The sequence below is a fragment of the Pan troglodytes genome, chromosome X (assembly GCF_028858775.2).
Source record: "Pan troglodytes isolate AG18354 chromosome X, NHGRI_mPanTro3-v2.0_pri, whole genome shotgun sequence".
Classification (NCBI taxonomy): Eukaryota; Metazoa; Chordata; class Mammalia; order Primates; family Hominidae; genus Pan; species Pan troglodytes.
In genome coordinates, this window is record NC_072421.2 from 41332010 (window position 1) to 41354967 (window position 22958).

Consider the following 22958-nt stretch of genomic DNA (forward strand, 5'->3'; position numbering starts at 1 on the left):
ATGTAGTGTCCAAAAAGCCAGCTAAAACATCAGGTTTAAATAAGATACAGAGTCATAACATAATACCCAAAGTGTCCAAATTTCAATCAAAAATCACTCATTACACTAGAAACAAGGAAAATCTCAAACTGAATGAACAAAGATAATCTTTAGATGCCAACACTGAGATGAAACATGAGATAAAATTTTCTGACACAAATTTTAAAGCAGCCATCATAAAAATAATGCAATGAGCAATTACAAGCACACTTGACACGAATAAAATATAGAATAAATAAATAAATAAACAGCGCCTCAGGAACATGTGGGACTTTAACAAAAGATCTAGCATTGGTATTACTGAAGACCCAAAAGGAGAGGATAAAGAGGGTAGGGCTAAGAAAGTATTCAAAGAAATAATGGCTAAAAACACCCCAATTTGGCAAAAGACATAAACCTATAGATTCAAGAGGCTGAGTGAACTCTAAACAGAATAAACCCAAAGAAATTCAAACTGAGACACATATAATCAAACTTCTATAAACTAAAGACAAAGAAAAAATTATGAAGGCATCAAAAGAGAAATGACATCTTATGGCAAGAGAAAAACAACCGAATAACAGGATTTCACATTAGGAGACAGAGTAGAAGGAAGTGGCACAATATCTTTCAAGTACTAAAAGAAAAGAATTGTCAACCTGCATTTCTTTTCTTTTCTTTTTTTTTTTTTTTTTTGAGATGGAATCTTGCTCTGCCACCCAGGCTGGAGTGCAGTGGTGCAATCTCGGCTTACTGCAACCTCCGCCTCCCGGGTTCAAATGATTTTCCTGCCTCAGCCTCCTGAGTAGCTGGGACTGCAGGTGCCTGCCACCACACCCAGATAATTTTTGTATTTTTAGTAGAGACGAGGTTTCACCATGTTGGCCAGGCTGGTCTCAAACTCCTGACCTCAAGTGATCCACCCACCTTGGCCTCCCAAAGTGCTGGGATTACAGATGTGAGCCACTGCGCCCAGCCTCAACCTGCATTTCTATATCCAGTGAAAATATCCTTCAGGAATGAAGGGGAAATAAAGACATTCTCAAATATAGGGAAACTAAGATAATTTGTTACCAGCAGATCTACTCTAAATAATGGCTAAAGGAAGTTCATTAAACAAAAAGGAAATGATAAAAGAAGTAACCTTGGAACATGAGAAAGGAAGAGAGAACATGACAAGCAAAAGATCTGGGTAAATACAATAGACTTTCCTTCTCCTTCTGGGTTTTATAAATCATATTTGACAGTTTAAGCAAAAAATATAACACTGATATAGTTTTAAATGGCTCTGGAAGAAATTTCAAGACAATTATATAAATGGGGGAGAATAAATAGACATAGAGGTTAGATTTCTATGCTTCACTCAAACTGGCAAAGTGATGAGCCAAGTAGACCGTGATAGATATGTATGTATAATGTAATTCCTAGAGAAATCAATAAGAAAACAATACAAAGAGATACACTAAAGAACACTATAAATAAATCAATATGGAAGGCAGGAGAAAGAAAATAGAAAATGAAAAGGAGAAATAACAAACAGAAAACAAGAAATAAAGTAGCAAATATAATTATATTTAATGTAGATTGTCTAAATATACTACTTTGGCAGAGTGGATCAAAAAGCATGACCCAGCTATATACTGTCTATAAGAAACTTATTTACAATATAATGATAAACGCAGATTGAAAGTAAAAGGATGGAAAAAGATGTATAATACAAGCATTAATCACGACGAAATAGGAAAAGCTCTATTATATCAGATAAAGTAGACTGCAAAGAAAAGAAAGTTACCACAGACAGAAAAGGACATTATATAATGATAAATGGGTCAGTACACCAAAAGGACATAGCACTCCTAAAATGTGTTTGCACTAAGTAACAGAGCAGCAAAGTATGTGAATCAAGATCTGATAGAACTGAAAGGAGAAATATGCAAATTCACAATTACAGACGTCAACATCCCTCTCTCAACAACTGATAGTACAACTAGCCAGAAAATCAGCAAGGATATAGAAAAGCTCAACAATATCATCAACCAACAGGGTCTAATCAACGTGTATAGAATACTCTACTCAACAAGAGCAGAATATACCTCAAGAATTTAGAAAAATGGGTCCTGGTAGTGGCTATGAGAAAAAAAATATAGAAAAAGAAAAGCAAAATAAACCCAAACCAAGCAAAAGGAGATGCGTAATAAAGATAAGAGCAGAAATCAATGAAATTGAAAACAGCAAAACAATAGAGAAAATCAATGAAACACAGAGCTTGCTCTTTGAAATCATCAATAAAATTGACAAATCTCTATCAAGATTGACAAAGAAAGAAAAAGTTAAAATTACCAATATCAGAAATGAAATAGGGGCTATCACTATATCAGAAATGAAATAGGGGCTATCACTATAGACCCTGCAGACATCAAAAGTAAAATAAGGGAATACTATGAACAACTCTACACATAAATTTGACAACTTAGAGGAAATAGACCAATTAATCAAAAATAACAAACTAAAACAACTCACCCAATATGAAATATATAGTTTGAATCTCTATATATTAAGGAAATTGAATTTGTAATTTAACTTCTCCCAAAAAAGAAATATCAGATGATTCCACTGGAAAATTCTACCAAATTTAAAAGAATTAAACTAATTCTAAACAATCTGCTTTAGAAAATAGAAGAGGATGGAACACTTCTCAATTCATTTTATGAAGCTATTATCCTGGTAAGAAAACTAGACAAAGATAGTACAAAAAAAAAGATATTACAGACCAATTTTCCTCATGAATGTACATGCAAAAGTTCTTAACTAAATATTAGCAAATAAAATTCAACAATATATAAAAAGAATTATACAACATGATAAAGTAGACTTTATTCCTGGGGTGCAAGACTGGTTCAATTTGCTAAAACTACTTAATAGAATTCATCATATTACTAAGCTAAAGAAGAAAACTCATGTGACCATATCAATTGATAAAGAAAAAGCGTTTGACAAAATTCAATACCCACTTATGATAATCAGAAAACTCTAAGCAAATTAGGAATAGAGGGGAACTTTTTCAACTTGATAGAGAGCATCTACAAAAACCCTACAGTTAATATAATACTTAATGATAAAAGACCGAATGCTGGCCGGGCGTGGTGGCTCACACCTGTAATCCCAGCACTTTGGGAGGCTGAGGTGGGCGGATCATGAGGTCAGGAGTTCAAGACCAGCCTGGCCAATATGGTGAAATCCCGTCTCTATTAAAAATACAAAAATTAGCCGGGCATGGTGGCACATGCCTGTAATCCCAGCTACTCAGGAGGCTGAGGCAGAAGAATCACTTGAACCCGGGAGGTGAAGGTTGCAGTGAGCCGAGATTGCACCACTGCACTTCAGCCTGGGCAACAGAGCGAGACTCCATCTAAAAAACAACAAAAACAACAAAAGACTGAATGCTTTCCCCTTAGGATAGGGAAGAAGCCAAAAATGGCCACTCTCACTACTCATATTCAACATAGTACTGGAAGTTCTAGCCAGCACAATAAGGCAAGAAAAAGGAATATAAGGCATACAGATTGGAAGGAATTCTTTCAAACTGTCCCTATTTGTTGATGGCATGGTAGTATATGTAGAAAATCCTAAGGGATTTACAAACAAAACAAAACAAAAACCTACTAGAACTGATAAGTGATTTCAGCAAAGACAGTGTTCAAGAATAACATTAAAAATCAATTGTATTTTTATATACTGGCAATGAACATGTGAACATTTTCACAATTGAAAATAAAGTATCATTTAAAATAATTCAGAACAAACATAACATTCTCCAAAGAAGATATATAGATGGCCAATAAGCACATGAAAAGATGCTCAATATCATTAATCATTTGGGAAATGCAAATCAAAATTACAATGATATAACACCTCACACCTACTAGGGTGGCTACTATTTAAAAAAACAAAGTAGGGCTGGGTGCGGTGGCTCATGCCTGTAATCCCAGCACTTTTGGAGGCCAAAGCAGGTGGATCGCCTGAGGTCAGGAGTTCAAGACCAGCCTGGCAAAACCCCGTTTCTACTAAAAATACAAAAATTAGCCGGCCGTGGTGGCTTGCACCTATGGTCCCAGCTACACAGCAGACAGAGGCAGGAGAATCACTTGAACCTGGGAGACGGAGGTAGCAGTGAGCTGAGATCACACCACTGAACTCCAGCCTGGGCAACAGAGGGAGACTCTGTCTCAAAAAAACAAAAGCAAGCAAACAAACAAACAAACAAACAGAAAGTAAAAGGTGTTGGTAAGGATGTGGAGAAATTGGAACCCTTATACACTGTTGGTGGGAATATAAAATGATACAGTCACTGTGGAAAACAGCATGGCAGTTCCTTTAAAAATTACAAATAGGATTGTCATATGATTCAACAATTCCATTTCTGGGTATATACCCCAAAGAACTGAAAGCAGGGTCCTGAAGAGATATTTATATACCCATGTTTATAGCAGCATTATTCACAAATGCTGAAATGTAGAAGCAATCCAAATGTCCATCAACAGATAGATGGGTAAGCAAAATGTGGTCTATCCATTACAATGGAATATTATTCAGCCTTAAAAAGGAAGGAAATTCTGGCACATGCTACAACATGGATAAACCTTGAAGACATTATGCTAAGTGAAATAAGCCAGTCATAAAAAGACAAATACTGTATGATTCCACTTATATGAGGTACTTAGAATAGTCAAAATCATAGAAAAAGACAGTAGAATGGTAGCTGCCAGGGGCTGGGGGAATTGGGAAGTGGGGAGTTATGTTTAATAGGTATAGAATTTCAGTTTTACATGATGAAAAGAATTATGGAGATGGAAAGTAATGATGGTTGCACAACATTATGAATATATTTAATGCCACCGAACTATACACTTAAAAATGGTTAAGGCCAGGCGCAGTGGCTCACGCCTGTAATCCCAACACTTTGGGAGGCTGAGGCAAGTAGATCACTTGAGTCCAGGAGTTTGAGACCAGCCTGGGCAACATGGCAAAACCCTGTCTGTACAAAAAAAATACAAAAATTAATCAGGCATGGTGGTGTGTGCCTGTGGTCCCAGCTACTAGGTAAGCTGAGGTGGGAGGATAGCTTGAACCCAGGAGGTGGAGGTTGTATTGAGCTGTGATCGCGCCACTGCACTCCAGCCTGGGTGACAGAGCAAGATCTTGTCTCAAAAAAAAAAAAAAAAAAAGGTTAAAATGATACATTTTATGTATATTTAAACACGATAAAAATGAAAAAAACATATATAGGACTTATATGGTGAAAACTACAAAAATGTTGATGAAAGAAATAAAAGATTTAAATATCTGGAGAAATATACTATGTTCACGGATTGGAAGATTCAACATAGTAAATACATCAATTGATATACAGGTTTAATGCAAATACTATCAAATTCCTAGCAAGAATTTTTACAGATATACACAAGATTATTCTAAAATTTATATGGAAAAGTAAGGAACTAGACTAGTGAAAACAATTTTTTTTTTTTTTAAATGGAGTTTCGCTCTTGTTGCTCAGGCTGGAGTGCAATGGCACGATCTCAGCTCACTGCAACCTCCGCCTCCCGGGTTCAAGCAATTCTCCTACCTCAGCCTCCCAAGAAGCTGGGATTACAGGCATGTGCCACCACCTCTGGCTAACTTTTTGTATTTAGTAAAGACGGGGTTCCACCATGTTGGTCAGGCTGGTCTCGAACTCCTGACCTCAGGTGATCCACCCGCCTCAGCCTCCCAAAGTGCTGGGATTACAGGCGTGAGCCACCATCCCCGGCCTCAATAAAAACAAAATTTAAAGAAGAATAAAGTGGGAGGAATTACTATACCCAGTTTCAAGACTTATCATATAGCTACAATAATTAGGACTGTGTGTTATTGGTGGAGGGAAAGACACATAGATCAATAGAATAGGACACAGAACCCATAAATAGACCCACACAAGTTTGGTGAAATGATCTTTGACAAAGGTGCACAACAGCTAAATGGAGAAAATAAAGATTTATCAACAAATGATGTTGGAGCAATTGGACATCCATAGGCAAAAAAATGAACATTGACCTAAATCTTACCCTTTATGAACAACAATTAACTCAAGTGGATCACCAACTTAAATGTAATACATGAAATTAGAAAACCTTTAGAAAATAATATAGGTGAAAATTGTCGGGGTTTAGGCAGAGGCAAAGGGATCTTAGACTTAACATCGAAAGCACAAGCCATAAGTGAAAAATTGGTAAGTTGGACCTCATCAAAATTTAAAAATTTTTCTCTAGGAAAGATTCTGCTAAGAAGATGAAAAGATGAGCTACAAACTGGGAGAGAATACTTGTAAACCCATTATCCAACAAAGGACTGGTATATGGAATCTATAAAGAACTCTGAAAACTCAATAGTTAAAAACAAAACAAACAAACAAACAAACAAAAAAAACTGACTGGGCACAGTGGCTCACACCTGTAATGCTAGCACTTTGGGAGGCTGAGGTGGGAAAATCGCTTAACGCCAGGAATTCAAGGAGTTCAAGACCAGTCTGGGCAACATAGTGAGACCCTATCTCTACAAAAAATTTAAAAAATAATCAGGTATGCTGGTGCGCACTGTAGTCCAGATACTCAGGAGGCAATGACAGGAGGATTGCTTGAGCCCAGGAGGTCAAAGCTCCTGCACTCCAGCCCGGGTGACAGAATGAGACCCTGTTTCTAAAAAAAAAAAGAAAAGAAAAGAAAAAGAAAATGAAAGAAAGAAAAGGCTATATATACTGTATGATTCCATTTCTGTAACTTTCTTGACAAAATCATAGGAGTGGATAACAGATTAGTGGTTGCCAGGGATCAAGGTGAGATGGGAGAGGAGTATAGCCATAAAAGGGCAACATGAGGGAATCCTTGTGATGATGGAAATGTTCTGTACCGGTATTGACGATGTAATAGTGTCAATATCCTGCTTGTGTTATTGGACTAAAGTTTTGCAAGATATTACCATTGGGGAAACTGGGTAAAGGATATATGGAAATGTCTCTATATTTTTTCTTACAACTGCATGTGAATCTATAATTATCTCAAAATAAAATGCTTAATTAATTTATTATTTGATTTATTTATTTAGAGACAGAGTTTTGCTCTTGTTGCCCAGGCTGGAGTGCAGTGGTGCAATCTCAGCTCACTGCAACCTCTGTCTCCTGGGTTCAAGCATTTCTCCTGCCTCAGCCTCCCGAGTAGCTGGGATTACAGGTGTTTGGCCACCATGCCTGGCCAATTTTTTTTTTTTTTTTTGTATTTTCAGTAGAGACGGGGTTTCACCATGTTGGCCAGACTGGTCTCAAGCTCCTGATCTCAGGTGATCAGCCTGCCTTAGCCTCCCAAAGTGCTGGGATTACAGGCGTGATAAAATGCTTAACTTAAAAAGAAATGGGCCTGGCATGGTGGCTCACACATGTAATCCCAGGAGGATCATTTGAGCCTAGGAGGTCGAGGCTGTAGTGAGCCATGATCATGCCACTGCACTGCAGCCTGGGCAATGGAGCAAGACTCTGTCTCAAAAAATAAAACAATAAAATAAAATAGTAGAGGATATTCTCTCTTCCTCAGTGCTGCCTACAGAGGTTGCAGCCATCTCCTCCTTGGCATCACAGCTGCCCTCAGACCCCTTGTGAAACTCAAGATTGTCAAAAAGAGAACCAAGAAGTTCATCCTGTACCAGTCAGACTGGTATGTCAAAATCAAGCCTAACTGGCAGAAACCCAGAGGTATTGACAATAGGGTTTGTAGAAGGTTCAAGGGCCAGATCTTGAAGCCCATCGTTGGTTGTGGGAGCAACAAAAAAACAAAGCACGTGCTGCCCAATGGTTTCCGGAAATTCCTGGTCCATGACATCAATGAGCTGGAAGTGCTGATGATGTGCAACAAATCTTACTGTGCTAAGATCGCTCACAATGTTTCCTCCAAGAACTGCAAGGCCATCGTGGAAAGAGCAGCCCAGCTGGCCATCAGAGTCAACAACCTCAATGCCATACTGCGCAGCAAAGAAAATGAATAGGCGGCTCGCGTGCATGTTTTATGTTTAAAGAAAACCATAAAAACTGCCAAAAAAAAAAAAAAAATAGTAGAGGGGGCCTGGCGTGGCAGCTCACGCCTGTAATCCCAGCACTTTGGGAGGCCGAGGCAGGCGGATCACCCGAGGTCAGGAGTTTGAGATCAGTCTGGCCAACATGGCGAAACCTCGTCTCTACTGAAAACACAAAAATTAGCCAGGCATGGTGGCACACACCTGTAATCCCAGCTATTCGGGAGACTGAGGCAGGAGACTCTCTTGAACTCGGGAGGCGGAGGTTGCAGTGAGCCAAGATTGCACCACTGCACTCCAGCCTGGGTGACAGAGTGAGACTCTGTCTCAAAAAAAAAATTTAAAAGAATAGTAGAGGGGCTCCTAAAGAGCAAAAAACCTGTAAGACTAAGAGGAAAAGCATCTAATGGTGTGACTTCAGGCATGTGACAAGTCACTAGAAGAGGGAGAGAGATACACCCTTTGCCACTTTCTTCAAAGTCAATCCTGGCACCTAATATAGAGAGATGTTAGTATTTACCTATGATTGATTTAAGGAAGATTCTTCCCCTATTACCCTTTGTAAAATTTGCAGTCATCATTGATAAAGACAAGACAAGAGTTTGACTCTTAGCCTCAAACATAAAGGACTTCAAAATCTTATTTGGTGCACTATTGGTGTGTTTGTATAATTTAACTATAAGTGACTTACATATTTAAAAAAATTATCACAATTTTGATCTGCACCAGAAAGGAATTTGCAGCTGAAAATAATCTGTTCCTATCTAGGTAAATTTTGAAAATATCTAAATTTTCTTAGTGAGAAAACATCCATGGTCTCAGATGTGGTTATGGGATAATGGTCTCCCAATGACTCATAAAATACCTCTCCTGGGAAAATACCTCTAGCATTACAAATAGGGTTGCAAATCTAAAAAGACAAATTTCATTAAGGCAGGAGATTTTTCTGGGCATGCTATGTAACTCCTGTTGTGGTGGTCTGGTGGAAAGGTTGGTGGAAAAGTGGGGGCTGGAGGGAAGGGGATGGACAGGAGAGACCCTTAAAGAGAGACTCTTGAAACAAGTATCTGTTGTTGGTATAAGAAGTTTAGGAAATATACCTTAAGATAAGAAGGAATTGTACTAAAATGTAGTCATTCAGATTCTTAAAAGGACTGTGTGAGGACAAAAAAATCCAGGGGAAATACATTTTAAAGACATGATCATAAAGAGAGTGGCATTAATGGATCATTGTGGGCCCCCTTCAAGATTATGTATTCAGAGGCAGAAGAGAGGGAGGAGGGGCCAGGAAGTGACTGGTGTGGTTGGCGCTCATGGGTTTATTGTTGTCTACAGGTTCTGAATCCTACCCTAGCAATGCTGACCACTCTTCATGGGATGGCTGAGACAGGAACACCCAGTGCCTGGGGTAGGCAGCTGAGAGCCACCTGGTAAAATGATTTGGTCTTTAGAAGAGTATGGATATGCAGCCAGGCGCAGTGGCTCACACCTGTAATCCCAGCACTTTGGGAGGCCGAGGCGGGCTGATCTCTCTTGAGGCCAGGAGTTCGAGACTAGCCTGACCAACACGGCGAAACCACATCTCTACTAAAAATATAAAAATTAGCCAGGCATGGTGGCACACGCCTGTGATTCCAGCTACTCGGGAGGCAGAGGTTGCAGTGCAGTGAGCCAAGATCATGCCACTGCATTCCAGCCTGAAGCACAAAGCAGGACTCCGTCTCAAAAAAAAAAAAAAGTATGGATATGCAACCAGCAACAAGGAAACTGAGGCAGAGTCTAGCCAAGAACCAAATAGGGGAGGTGCTGGTGCACACAAGGATGGGGAATGGCTTTTGTGGGGCCCTGAACTAGGGACAATAGCCAGGTCATCTAGACTCCGGGCTGAAGCCAACGGCTGAGCAAAGCTGGGCTCAGGAACAAATGAAGGTGTGGTAGGCAAAATTCTCCTGTATTAGTCTGTTTTGTGTTGTTATAAAGGAATACCTGAGGCTGGATAATTTACAAAGAAAAGAGATTTATTTTGGCTCACAGTTCTGTAGGTTGTATAAGAAGCATGGTGCCAGCATCTGCATCTGGTGAGGCCTCAGGAAGTTTCCGCTCATGGCAGAAGGGGAAGAGGCAGCAGGTGTATCAAAAAGCAAGAGACAGAGCAAGAGAAAGGGGAAGAGGTGCCAGACTCTCTAAACAACCAGCTCTCACGTGAACTTATAGCTTGAGAATTCACTCATTACTGTGCAGAGGGCATCAAGCCATTCATGAGGGATCCTGTCCCCATGACCCAAACACCTCCCTCTAGGCCCCACCTCCAACACTGGGGGGGGGTCACTTTTTTTTTTTTTTTTTTGAGACAGAGTCTCACTCTGTCACCTAGGCTGGAGTGCAGTAGCACGATCTCAGCACTCACTGCAACCTCTGCCTCCTGGGTTCAAGCAATTCTCCTGCCTCAGCCTCCTGAGTAGCTGGGATTACAGGTGCCCACCACCACACATGGCTAATTTTTGTATTTTTGGTAGAGATGGGGTTTTGCCATGTTGGTCAGGCTGGTCTCAAACTCTGAAACTCAGGTGATCCTCCTGCCTTGGCCTCCAAAAGTGCTGGGATTACAGGCGTGAGCCACCGTGCCTGGCCTGGGGGTCACATTTCAACATGAGATGTGGAGGGGACAAATATACAAACTATATCAACCCCCAAATTCCTGCCCCCTAGCATACACACTCTGTATCATTCCCTCCTTTTGAGTATGGGTAGGATCTGTGGATATGATGGGATAATTTTGCAGTATCTATCAAAATTACAGGAGCATATGATCTTGATCTTTGACCCAGTAAGTTCACTTCTAGGAATTTACTCCACAGATACATTAGCAGACATGGGAAATTATTTATGCACAACGTTTTCCATTTGAACATTCACCTACCTATTCATTCATTCAATACATGTATATTGTTAGTAATTTTAAAAGGTTGGAAACAACCTAAGTATCAGTCAATAAGGATGATTAAATACATTACTGCACAATGGAATACCACATAGCTAGAACAAAATAAAGAACAAGGAAACTCTGTATGTATCAATTTGGAAAGATCTCCAATACATTTTTAAGGGAAAAAAGCATGATGCGGAATAGAGCATACATCATATTAAAAGGAGGGGATTGGGGATGTATATTTATATTTGTTCATACCAGCATTAAAAAATCTCTGGGCTGGGTGTGGTGGCTCATGCCTGTAATCCCAGTACTTTGGGAGGCCGAGGCTGGTGGATTGCTTGAGTCCAGGGGTTCAAGACCAGCCTGGGCAATATGGTGAAATCCAGTCTCTACTAAAAATACCAAAAAAAATTAGCCAGGTGTGGTGGTGCGCACTTGCAGTCCCAGCTACTCAGAAGGTTGAAGTGAGAGAATCACCTGAGCCAAGGAATTTGAGGCTACAATGAGCCAAGATCGTGCCACTGCATTTCAGTCTGGGCAACCAGAGTGAGACTCTGAAAGGTTACAGTCACTGGCTATTTGGGGAAGATGGGACTGGGCAGATGGGACAGGCCTTAGAGGGAGATGTTTCACTGTATATATGGTTATACACTTTATGTATGGATCATTTTGAACTATCAGCTAAATAAAATGTTAAATGCATGTATTTTAAAATTAAAACATTTTAAAAGAGGTTTTGTCCCAATAGAGTTAGGGAGCCACATGATCTTTGTAGCATTACCTTCTCAGTTTTTGTTTTGTTTTGTTTTGGTTTGTTTGCTGTGTGAGACCAGGATGTCAGCAAAAGAAAGAGGCCCTTTCTCCCCTCACCGCCCACCTCCATTTGGATTTTGCAGCCTGAGCACCGTCCTCTAATGGAGCCACTACTTACCTTTCCCACTTCAGCTCCCTAGGGAGAACTGAAGGGCTGCTTTCCCAGAAGCCACCAAGGCTCTCCAGCTGCACCCCCAGAGCCACTGCTGGCAGTTGAGATTCCCCTGGGAGGTGAGAATCTGTGAGTCTTCCTAACCACCAGGCCCCAACCATCTGGGAACATTTGAGTTCAAATAACCCAACCAGTCCTGTCCTGCAGGTCTCGATCCCCTTAAGCAGAGCTAAGATCCACCTGGAATGTATCAGCGCTATTATCAGTACTAGTTGTTGACACATGGAGTCCATTCTGATGGGCTGGTGCCTGTCCTCTACCAGTTGTTAAGTATTTTGGCTATCACTTCTGTCCTCTGTTGCCATGCCTCGCACTTCAACCCCTCCTACACTCCTCCCCTGGGCTTCCTCCCCTAGTCCTGCCTTTCGCTGCTGATTGCCTTTGGTATCAGACAGGCGCCCAGTAAGCAACAGATGGCACACCCAAATTGGGTAATTTGAGAAGAATGTAATAAGGGACTATTTAGGAAAGTGTGGGCAGGGTATAGGGAAACCACTAGGGGTAGGGCAGTACCCCGGGGCAAGGGGAGGGACCAGTAATAGAGAGGGATGGGTGGAGAAAGCTCTGGTGTGAGCTGAGACCCCTGGCTGGTTGCTGGAGGCAGACAGTTCACTATTATTCATCAGTGAGAAAACCTGGGAAATTAAAAACCCCAATCTCCCTCTCTTTCCTCCCTTCCATCTCCTGTAGGTATCCCATTTTCCAAACCGAACAGAGGGCACAGGAGCCCATTGAACCAGTCTATCCATAGAGGTCAGCCTCCTAGGCACAGAACATGGTGGGGAGGGGTGGAGAGTGGATCTGGAGGGGCAAATGAAATATATTTAGCCCCCCTCCCATAATATTTTAGAAGAACTTTATCATGAAAAAAATTCAAACATATTTTAAAAGCAGAGTAGTATAATAAACCCAAAATACCCGCCATCCAGCTTCAACAATGATTATTTGAGAGCCAATCATCTCATTTTATCTATATTCTCACTCACTCTTACCTCTTTATTATTTTGCAGCAAATGCTGGGCTTCACATCATTTCATCTGTCAATAATTCGTATGCATCTCTAAAAGATAAGGATTCTTTTTAAACCATAACACCATTAGCACAGCAAAAAAGTAAAAAATAATAATGATAAAATAAAAATAATTCCTTAATATTATCAAATGTCTAATCAATGTTAAATTTCCAATTGTCCAATAAATATTACGTATGGCTTTTTAAAAAACAATGTGTTTGCTTAAATCAGAACCCAAATAAGGGCAAATCCTTGCAATTGGTTCATATATCTTTTGAATCTCTTTTAAATCCACAGGGTCCCCCTCTATCTTTTTCTTGCAATTTATTTATTTATTTATTTATTTTTGAGACGGAGTCTCGCTCTGTCGCCCAGAGTGGAGTGCAGTGGCGCGATCTCGGCTCACTGCAAGCTCCGCCTCCCGGGTTCACGCCATTCTCCTGCCTCAGCCTCCCGAGTAGCTGGGACTACAGGCGCCTGCCACCATGCCCGGCTAATTTTTTTGTGTTTTTTTTTTTTTAGTAGAGACGGGGTTTCACCGTGTTAGCCAGGATGGTCTTGATATCCTGACCTCGTGATCCGTCCGCCTCGGCCTCCCAAAGTGCTGGGATTACAGGCGTGAGCCACTGCGCCCGGCCTTTCTTGCAATTTATTGTTGAAGAAAACAAAACATTTGTCCTGTAGCATTTCCCATGGTCTAGATTTTGTTGATTGTATTCCCATAGTCTAGGACAAGCTGGTCCAACCCGCACCTCACGGGCTGCATGCAACCCAGGACGGCTTTGAATGTGGACCAACACAAATTCGTAAACTTTCTTAAAACATTATAAGATTTTTTGGCAGTTTTTTTTTTAGCTCATCAGCTATCGTTAGTGTTAGTGTATTTTATGTATGGCCCAAGGCAATTCTTCTTCTTCCAATGTGGCCCAGGGAAGCCAAAACATTGGAACATGCTCTTTCCTGGTAGTATAACATGCTCTTTCTTCTGTATTTCCTGTAGTTTATATTTGGCTCTGGAGGCGGTATCAGATTCAGGTCGAATTTTTGTGATTACTTCATAGATGATGGTGTGTTCTTCCTTCAGGATGCACCAAAAATCTGGTTGACAATTTTTTGTGAGGTTAGCAGTCACGATGATTGATCCGTAGATTCATTAATTCATTTGAGGTTGCAAAGTGATGACATTCAGATTTATTATTTCTTCTTCATTTATTAACAACTATTTTGCATCTTGGTGTTTGCTTTTTCAATTCCCAATACCTCATGGAACTCCCTCATGTCACCTAGTATTATCCTAATTCATCCTTTCTAATGGCTGTGTAATATTCACGTTGTGGATATACCATCATTTATTTAACCATTCTCCTATTGACAGCCTTTCACTTGGCATCCAGTTTTTTGCAACTACAAACAATACTGCAATAAAACGTCCTTTTATATATGTCCTTACTAGCACTTTCATTCCTATGGAATAGATTCCCAGGAGTGAGTTTGCTGCGTAAGCAGAATATTTTATTTATTCGTATATTCATCTATCTATCTATCTATCTATCTATCTATCTATCTGTCTGTCTTCTGTCTATCTATCATCTATCTATCTATCTATCTATCTACCTATCTATCTATCTAGTAGAGATGGTGTCTTTTCATATTTCCCAGGCTGGTCTTGAACTCCTGGGCTCAAGCAATCCTCCCACCTCAGCCTCCCAAAGTGTTGAGATTACAAGCATGAGCCACTGTGCTTGGCCCAGGATATTTTATTTATTTATTTATTTATTTATTTATTTATTTATTTTTATTTTTGAGATGGAGTCTTGCTCTGTCACCCAGGCTGGAGTGCAGCGGTGTGATCTCAGCTCACTGCAACCTCCGCCTCCAGGGTTCAAGTGATTCTCCTGCCTCAGCCACCCAGGTAGCTGGGATTACAGGCGCCTGCCACCATGCCCAACTAATTTTTGTATTTTTAGTAGAGACAGGGTTTCATCATGTTGGCCAGGCTCGTCTCAAACTCCTGACCTCAAGTGATCCACCCTCCTTGGCCTCCCAAAGTGCGGGATTACAGGCATGAGCCACTGCGCCCAGCCGGCCCAGTATATTTTAATATTAACAGATATTACCAGATTATTTTCTTTTTTAATTTATTATTATTATTATTTTTTTTTTTTTTGGAGACGGAGTCCTGCTGCGACACCCAGGCTGGAGTGCAATGGCATGATCTTGGCTCACTGCAACCTCCGCCTCCCAGGTTCAAGCGATTCTCCTGCCTCAGCCTCCCAAGTAGCTGGGATTACAGACGCTGCACCTGGTATTTTTAGTAGAGATGGGGTTTCACCATATTGGTCAGGCTGGTCTCGAACTCCTGACCTCAAGTGATCTATCTGCCTCGGCCTCCCAAAGTGCTGGGATTACAGGCATGAGCCACCACACCTGGCCAGATTTCTAAAATGGCTATAATACTTCAATTTCCATATGCAGTGTACAAGGATACTCTTTAATCTATATCTCTTCCCACTATAAGTATTATAGCATTTGTTTGTTTGTTTGTTTGTTTGCCAGGTTTTAAGTACAAAATTATGTCTCATTGCTTCAGTCTCTGGAGCCAGACTGTCTGGATTTAAACTCTGGCTCTGCCACAAGCTGTGTACCTTGGACAAATTAACTTCTCAGCATCTCAGTTTCCTTATCTGTAAAATGGAGGTAATGATAATACCTGCCTCAACATTGTTGTAAGGGTTAAGTGAGTTAACAGATATAAAGTGCTTAGGACAATGCCTGGCTCATTGGAGTGTTTATCATTATTTTTCCATCTAAAGTCCTTTCTTTTGAAGTCTAGAGCTCATACTATATCACATCAATTCCTCCATTACCAGCACCTCAGCATCCTGTGTCCCCTGTTCTTTTACTACTCCCACCATTGCAAAGGCCACTCTCCTCTCCTCTTAGCTTGGCTACTAGATGCAGTCATGCAGACAATGCCATTAGGAATGCAAGCCTGCTCTCCTCAGATAGATCCTGAGCACTAATCAGAAATCAATCTGTGTCCTTGAGTCCATTTCCCCTCACCTCCCTAAAGCAGGTATTCCAAGCAGTCATCACATTTCCTGATCCCCTACCCCATTAGCCTTTTGGCAAACAACCTAGAATCCCTTACCTATAACCTGATAGGGATAGACTCAGCAGACTGATTTGTTCAACATGAATTTCAGTATGTAGAGTCTGAAAAGATAAAAAGCCCTTTTGCAGCCAGGGTTTGGGATGGGATTTGGGTTCAGTCAATTAGAGGCACTCATACATTACAGTGCATCATACATGACCTCATAGAGAAAAACAAAATTATTTCAAATTGCTTTAAAATACAGTGTTTTGACTACACAAACCAAGTGGAAGATACCATAAAGACAAAACACTCTAAAAAAATCTTTTTTTTTTTTTTGAGATGGAGTCTCGCTCTGTCGCCCAGGCTGGAGTGCAGTAGAGCCATCTCAGCTCACTGCAAGCTCTGCCTCCCGGGTTCACGCCATTCTCCTGCCTCAGCCTCCCGAGTAGCTGGGACTACAGGCGCCTGCCACCACGCCCGGCTAATTTTTTGTATTTTTAGTAGAGACGGGATTTCACGGTGTTAGCCAGGATGGTCTCCATCTCCTGACCTCGTGATCCGCCTGCCTCAGCCTCCCAAAGTGCTGGGATTCCAGGTGTGAGCCACCACAGCCGGCCGATAAACATTAATTCTTTTAACGTCAGGAGTTCCTAATGATCCTTTAAAAATGAAACAAAATCCAGAAAGCTCATTGGTCATCACTGGAGTTTTGCTAGAGCACCAATTTATCGTTCTGCAAACTGGTTTTTTAAAAAGAGCAAGAATCAAACATTCTGCCTTTTTCTAGGTAACTAAATAGCTGATAAAGAGCATTCTTCTTTTAGAAGCATTCCAGCTAACAGGTGGAATAAATGATATAAGAATATCGCCATTTATCAGGTTCTAATAAAGACTATCAGTGATGATCATCAATGACAGCTAAAACCATTAGGTGAAAGCTTAACAAGAACTTTATAATAGATGAATCAGGCTGATACCACCTGATCCCACTAATCAATTTTAGCATCCCTACAAGTGAGACAACACACATGGTGTATCCCTTGATGTGATGGGATGTGAAGTACACAGCGTTGCCTATTCAATATTTTTGCCTACAAAAAAGCGCTTAACCTAATAAAGCCTCTATGTCTAACTATCCATTCTCAGGAAACACAGAGAATAGAGAATGAGTTAAATGACACCCTGCAGAAGCAAGGGACCAAATCCAAAATGTAAGAAATTCTACAGGACAAATGATCTAGTTTTTTCAATAAATCAGTGGTACCGGGTGGGGGTCTGGGTTATATAACAAAATAAACTTAAGAGCTAAAATAATCAAATACAGTATATGAACCTTGCTCTGATCCTGATGCGAACAAACTAAGTGAAAATGATATATTTGTGAGAATTGGGGAACTTTGGATATGGCATAAGATGAGATTATATTAAAGAATTATTTTTTGGCCGGGTGTGGTGGCTCACGCTTGTAATCCCAGCACTTTGGGAGGCCAAGGCGGGCAGATCACGAGGTCAGGAGTTCAAGACAAGCCTGGCCAATACGGTGAAATCTCGTCTCTACTAAAAATACAAAAATGCATGGTGGCGTGCGCCTGTAGACCCAGCTACTCGGGAGGCTGAGGCAGAAGAATCGCTTGAACCCGGGATGCAGAGGTTGCAGTGAGCTGAGATTGTGCCACTGCACTCCAGCCTGGGCAACAGAGCAAGACTTCATCTAAAAAAAAAAAAAATTATTTTTCATTTTTAAGGTATAATAGTGGCATGGTATTTATATTATCTTATGTCTTTATTAGGTAGAAATGTTTACTGAAACATTTATGGATGAAATGATATGGCCTGGGTTTTGTTTTAAAATACTTCAACAACAAAATATTGAGGTGGTGGATGAATGAAACAAGACTGGCAAAATGTTAATTGTTGAAGCTGAGTGATGAGTACATGGAGCTCATAATATTAATCTCATTTCTACTGTTGCCTATGTTTAAATTTTTCCATAATAAAAAGGTTTTAAAAATAAAGATTCCTTAAAGACCAAGAAACTATCACAGATTGAAGGAGACTAAGCAGATGATGACTAAATCCTATGTGGTATCCTGGGTCAGATCTGGAAAGAAAAAAGGGGAAAACCCAAATAAAGTCTGTAGTTTAGTTACAAGTATTATATCAATGTTAATTTCTTGTTTTGAAAAATGTACCATGGTTAAGTGAGATGTTAACATTAGAAGAACCTGGGTGAAGGGTATACAGGAATGATCTGTACTATCTTGGCATCTCTTTGGTAAATCTAAAATTATTTAAAAATAAAATGTTAAACATAAATAAATAAATACTCTTTACTCCTGACACATAACATGTTAAAGTGAATTTTTACCTTCAAAGAAAAATACTTCTGTCTCTATTATTGAGGTATAGGCTTTAAATAACTCTCAAAAGATGAGAACATTGGCATACTTGCACCACCTCCATGTTTTCCCCCCTCTAGAATCTCCAGAAATATATGATAATTTTTATTTATACAATTAGAGTATATAACGTTTATATGATATTCTCTTTCTGCAGTTACTTTAGCTTTTAATGGGCCCATTGATCGCTGTCATCATTTTTACTATTACATCCGTTTGTAGAAATTTATCAGACAATTGTATTTCCAAGAAGAAAGGCTCTCGGGAAGTATGAAGGCATCTGTTTGTGACATTATACTTGGATGACGGTCTGGCTTGGCACACATACTCTTTCCCTGAAGATTTGGTAGGCATTGCGCCTCCATCTTCTGATGTTGGATGCTATTATGGTGAGGTTGGAAGCCAGACAATTTTTTCCCAGTCACAAATGATGTGGTTTATTTGCAAGGATTCCCATAGGATTCTTTCCTAATCTCCAAAGTCCGGTAACTTCATCAGTATATGAACTGAACTTACTTGTTCTGTGGCAATTTTACCTGGGATAAGTTTGTTCTTTCAAGCTATGAATTCAAGTCTTATTACTAGAAGCACTCTTGAATGATATATTTTAACATTTTTGTTGATGTTGTGGTTCCATTTAATCTATTCTATTATTCAGAAACACCAATCATGCATATGGTGGATAACCTTTGTTCTCTATATATGTCACTTTCTTTACAATCCTTTTAAACTTTTAAAACTATTTATTATATTTTCATTCATTTTGCTCACTTTTTCCAAGCCTTCCTTCCATGCCCATAGCTGTTTTTTGAACAGTATCTGTTTTCCTTTTTGCTGCTCCTATTAGGGCCTTCATTTCTCTTTTATTTCTTTCTTGAGTGCTGTCAGCTCATTTTTAATCTCCTTTATCTTATTTCTTTCTTGAGATATTGTATCTCTGCCTAAGCCCATGATTGATTCACAGATTTTCTTTTTATTACTTTTTTTTGCATATCTTTGGTCATGATTTTTATTTTTTTTCCATGGCAAACTATTTCTGGTGTGTGCTTTTCTGTCCTGTCTTGGCCATGCCCCTTTATTCTTGAGGATATTTTTGTATAGTTCCTATATTGCCTTCTTTTTATTATTACTAATATTTCAATGATGATTGATTTTGCTAGACCAGCTCTGTGGAAAGCAGAAGGGACAGTGCTGAGTTCTGAACAACAAAACATTTTGTTAGTTCAGAATTCCTTGGAGCCTCTCAAGGTACAAGACAGTGTGTGAGAGTTATTGGTTTAGTCTTTTCTTCTCCCCAACCAATAATGGTAGACAGGTGCCAGTCTGGTCATCAATCTCAATGTCCTTTCCACCCTACCACAGCAACAGACTGCTTATGCAAAGATGGCTTATCATCAATTCCTGGCCTGGCCCCACTTCAGCTACCACTTCTGCAGCCAGCCTGTGTACCTGTATCATGCTGGGGCAAGTCAGGTGTTAGTGATTTTGTCCACAATGGTGTGCCACATACCCTAGGGGTCTCTACCCTACTACATGTGCCTGGCATCAGAAGAGCCAGGGACTCTTTCCTGACCCCCATTTTTCCTCACTGCACTAAGCAGCTCTTCCATACTCATTGTAATTTCAGGTGATAGCTGCCTCTTACTCTCCTACTCTCACTGAAGGTGTGGTTTCTGTTCCTGTTTCTTTCTTTCTTTCTTTTTTTTTTTTTTTTGAGACAGGATCTCACTCTGTTGCCCAGGCTGGAGTGCAGAGGTATGATCTTGGCTTCTTGGCTCACTGCCACCTCTGCCTCCCGGCTTCAAGTGATTCTCATGCCTCAGCCTCCCAAGTAGCTGGGACGACAGGCACGTGCCACCACGCCCTGGTAATTTTTGTATTTCGCCATGTTGGCCAGGCTGGTCTCAAACTCCTGACTTCAGGTGATCCTCCCACCTTGGCCTCTCAAAGTGCTGGAATTACAGGCATGAGCTACTGCACCCAGCCTCCATTCCTGTTTCTCATTCTCCTTGCTGTATCTGGTTGTTTACAGAGAGGAGAACACAAAGATGATAATTAAGAATATATTCTCTGGAGTAAGACAGGTCTGTGTTTGAATCCAGGCTCTGCTATTCATTAGCTATGTAATCTTAGGCAAGTTATGAAACCACTTTAATTCTCAGTAATGGGATAATAATACTTACCCCAAAATGTTGCCAAGAGGATTAAAGGATATAAATTTCAGTTCTAGGTTCTGTACCAGTCATATAACAAGCTTTCACTGAATGTTAGCTTTTTAAAAATTACTATTAGTACAATAACTATTAAAGAAACTAAATTTGTAACTAAATATCTTTTAGAAAAGAAAGCTCCAGATCCAGATAGTCCAAAATTCTACCAAACATTTAAAGAATAAATAATGCTAATTCTGCAAATCTCTTCCAGAAAGTAGAGGAGAATACTTCCCAACTTATTTTATGAAGGCAGTATTACCATGATGCCAACACCAGATATAGACATTACAAGAAAAGAAAATGACATATTAAGATCCCTTTTGAACATAGATACAAACATTAGTAAATCAAACCAGCAATATATAAAGAGAATAATATCCTGTAACCAAGTGGGGTTTATCCTATGAATGAAAGTCTCATTCAATATGCAAAAATCAATGCAATCCATCATATCAACAAACTAATGAAGAAGAACCATATGATCACATCAAATGATGCAGAAACAGCATTTGTCAAAAGTTAACATCCATTCATGAAAAAACAAAAAACTCTCAGCAAACTAAGAATAGAAAGAAACTTCCTCAACCTAATGAAAGGCATCTATTTAAAAATCTACAGCAAACATCATTGTTAATAATGAAAGATGGAATACTTTGCTTCTAAGATTGGGAAGAAGGCAAGGAAATACACTGTCACTACTCCTATTCGATTTCATACTGGAAGTCCTAGCCAGTGCAATAAGGCAAGAAAAATAAATAAAATGTGTACATATTGAAAAGGAAGAAATAAAACTGTCCTTATTCACAGGTAAGATAATCGTCTATAAAGAAAAGTCAAAGAAATCCACACACACAAAATTCTAGAATTAATAAGGAAGTTCAGCAAGGTTGCAGGATATAAGGTCAACACACAATATTTCTGTACACTAATAATTTGGCAATCAAGTTTCTGTATAATAACAATTTGGAAACAAAATTTTTAAATGCAATTTACGTAGCTCCAAAAAATCTAGGCATAAATCTAACATAAATCTAAAAGTTTAATGACATTGATCTTAGCAATGATTTCTTGGATATGACACCAAAAGCACAGGCAGAAAAACCAAAAATAGACAAGTTAGGGCTATATCAGGGCTGATAAGACAAGTTAGGGCTAAAAAGCTTCTGCACAAAAAAGGAAATAATCAACAGAGTGAAAAGGCAACCTATGGAATGGGAGAAAATATTTTCAAACCATGTATCTGATAAGAGGTTTGTCCAAAATATTAACATGGCATTTGAGGTTGGGGCATGGAAAAATACTGAGGCACTGTGTGTATGTTATTTGTGCATGGGAATGTAACTCCTTGACCCTGAAAACAGGATGAGGAGTGGAGTGTGTGATAAGGAATGCTGTAAACAGCCTCCTGAGAATGCGGTTTGAGTGCTTTTACAAGGCCATAGGTGTCTAATGACCCAACCTCAAAAGGCCATCTAGTGGATGTTCGTAGTTTAACAAGCCCTTTCAATAAATACTTGGCGGACGGATTCTGGGGTGACACTCTTTCTCAGAAGAGTGATCCCCCGCCCTGCTCAGCTGGAATTGTCTGAGAACTCATTCTTGGTGTTCACTACAAGCTATAAGCTCTGCAGAAATAACCTGAATGTCCATCAACACATGAATGGATAAAGAAAATGTGGTACGGTATATATGCCCTTGATGGAATATTATTCATTCCTTAAAAGGAAGGAAATCCTGTCACATGCCACAACATGGATGAACCTGGAGGACATTATGCTAAATGGAATAATGCATTCACAATAAGGACAAATACTGCATGATTCCACCTATATGAAGTATCTAAAGAAGTCAGACTCATTGAAATAGAGAGTAGAATGGTAGCTGCCAAGGACTGGGGGTAGTGGGAAGTGGGAGAGTTGCCATTCAATAAGTATAAAGTTTCACTCATGCAAGATTAAAAATTCCTAGAGATCTACTGTATAGCATTGTGCTTATAGTTAACAATACTGTATTGCACACTTAAAAGTTGTTAAGAGAGTAGATCTTGGACTATGTGGGTTTTTTTTTTTTTACTACAATTTTTTTAAAAGCTGAGGCTAAGCCTGAAGCCATTAACAGCTAAAGGCTATTAGCTAACTTAACTCCTGGCAGTTGAATGGTAAATTCTTTCTTAAAGATCACAGCAGAACACCTCCATGAACCTTG

General features: G+C 39.7%; 1 protein-coding gene across 1 annotated transcript; it reads left to right on the top strand.

Moving 5' to 3' along the window:
- Nucleotides 1–6946: 6946 nt before the first annotated feature.
- On the top strand, nucleotides 6947–8088 carry LOC742269 (large ribosomal subunit protein eL32-like). The gene is made up of 2 exons (XM_054676478.1): nucleotides 6947–7047; nucleotides 7641–8088. The coding sequence occupies exons 1-2, from the start codon at nucleotides 6947–6949 to the stop codon at nucleotides 8086–8088; spliced, it is 549 nt and encodes a 182-aa protein (XP_054532453.1).
- Nucleotides 8089–22958: the final 14870 nt, after the last annotated feature.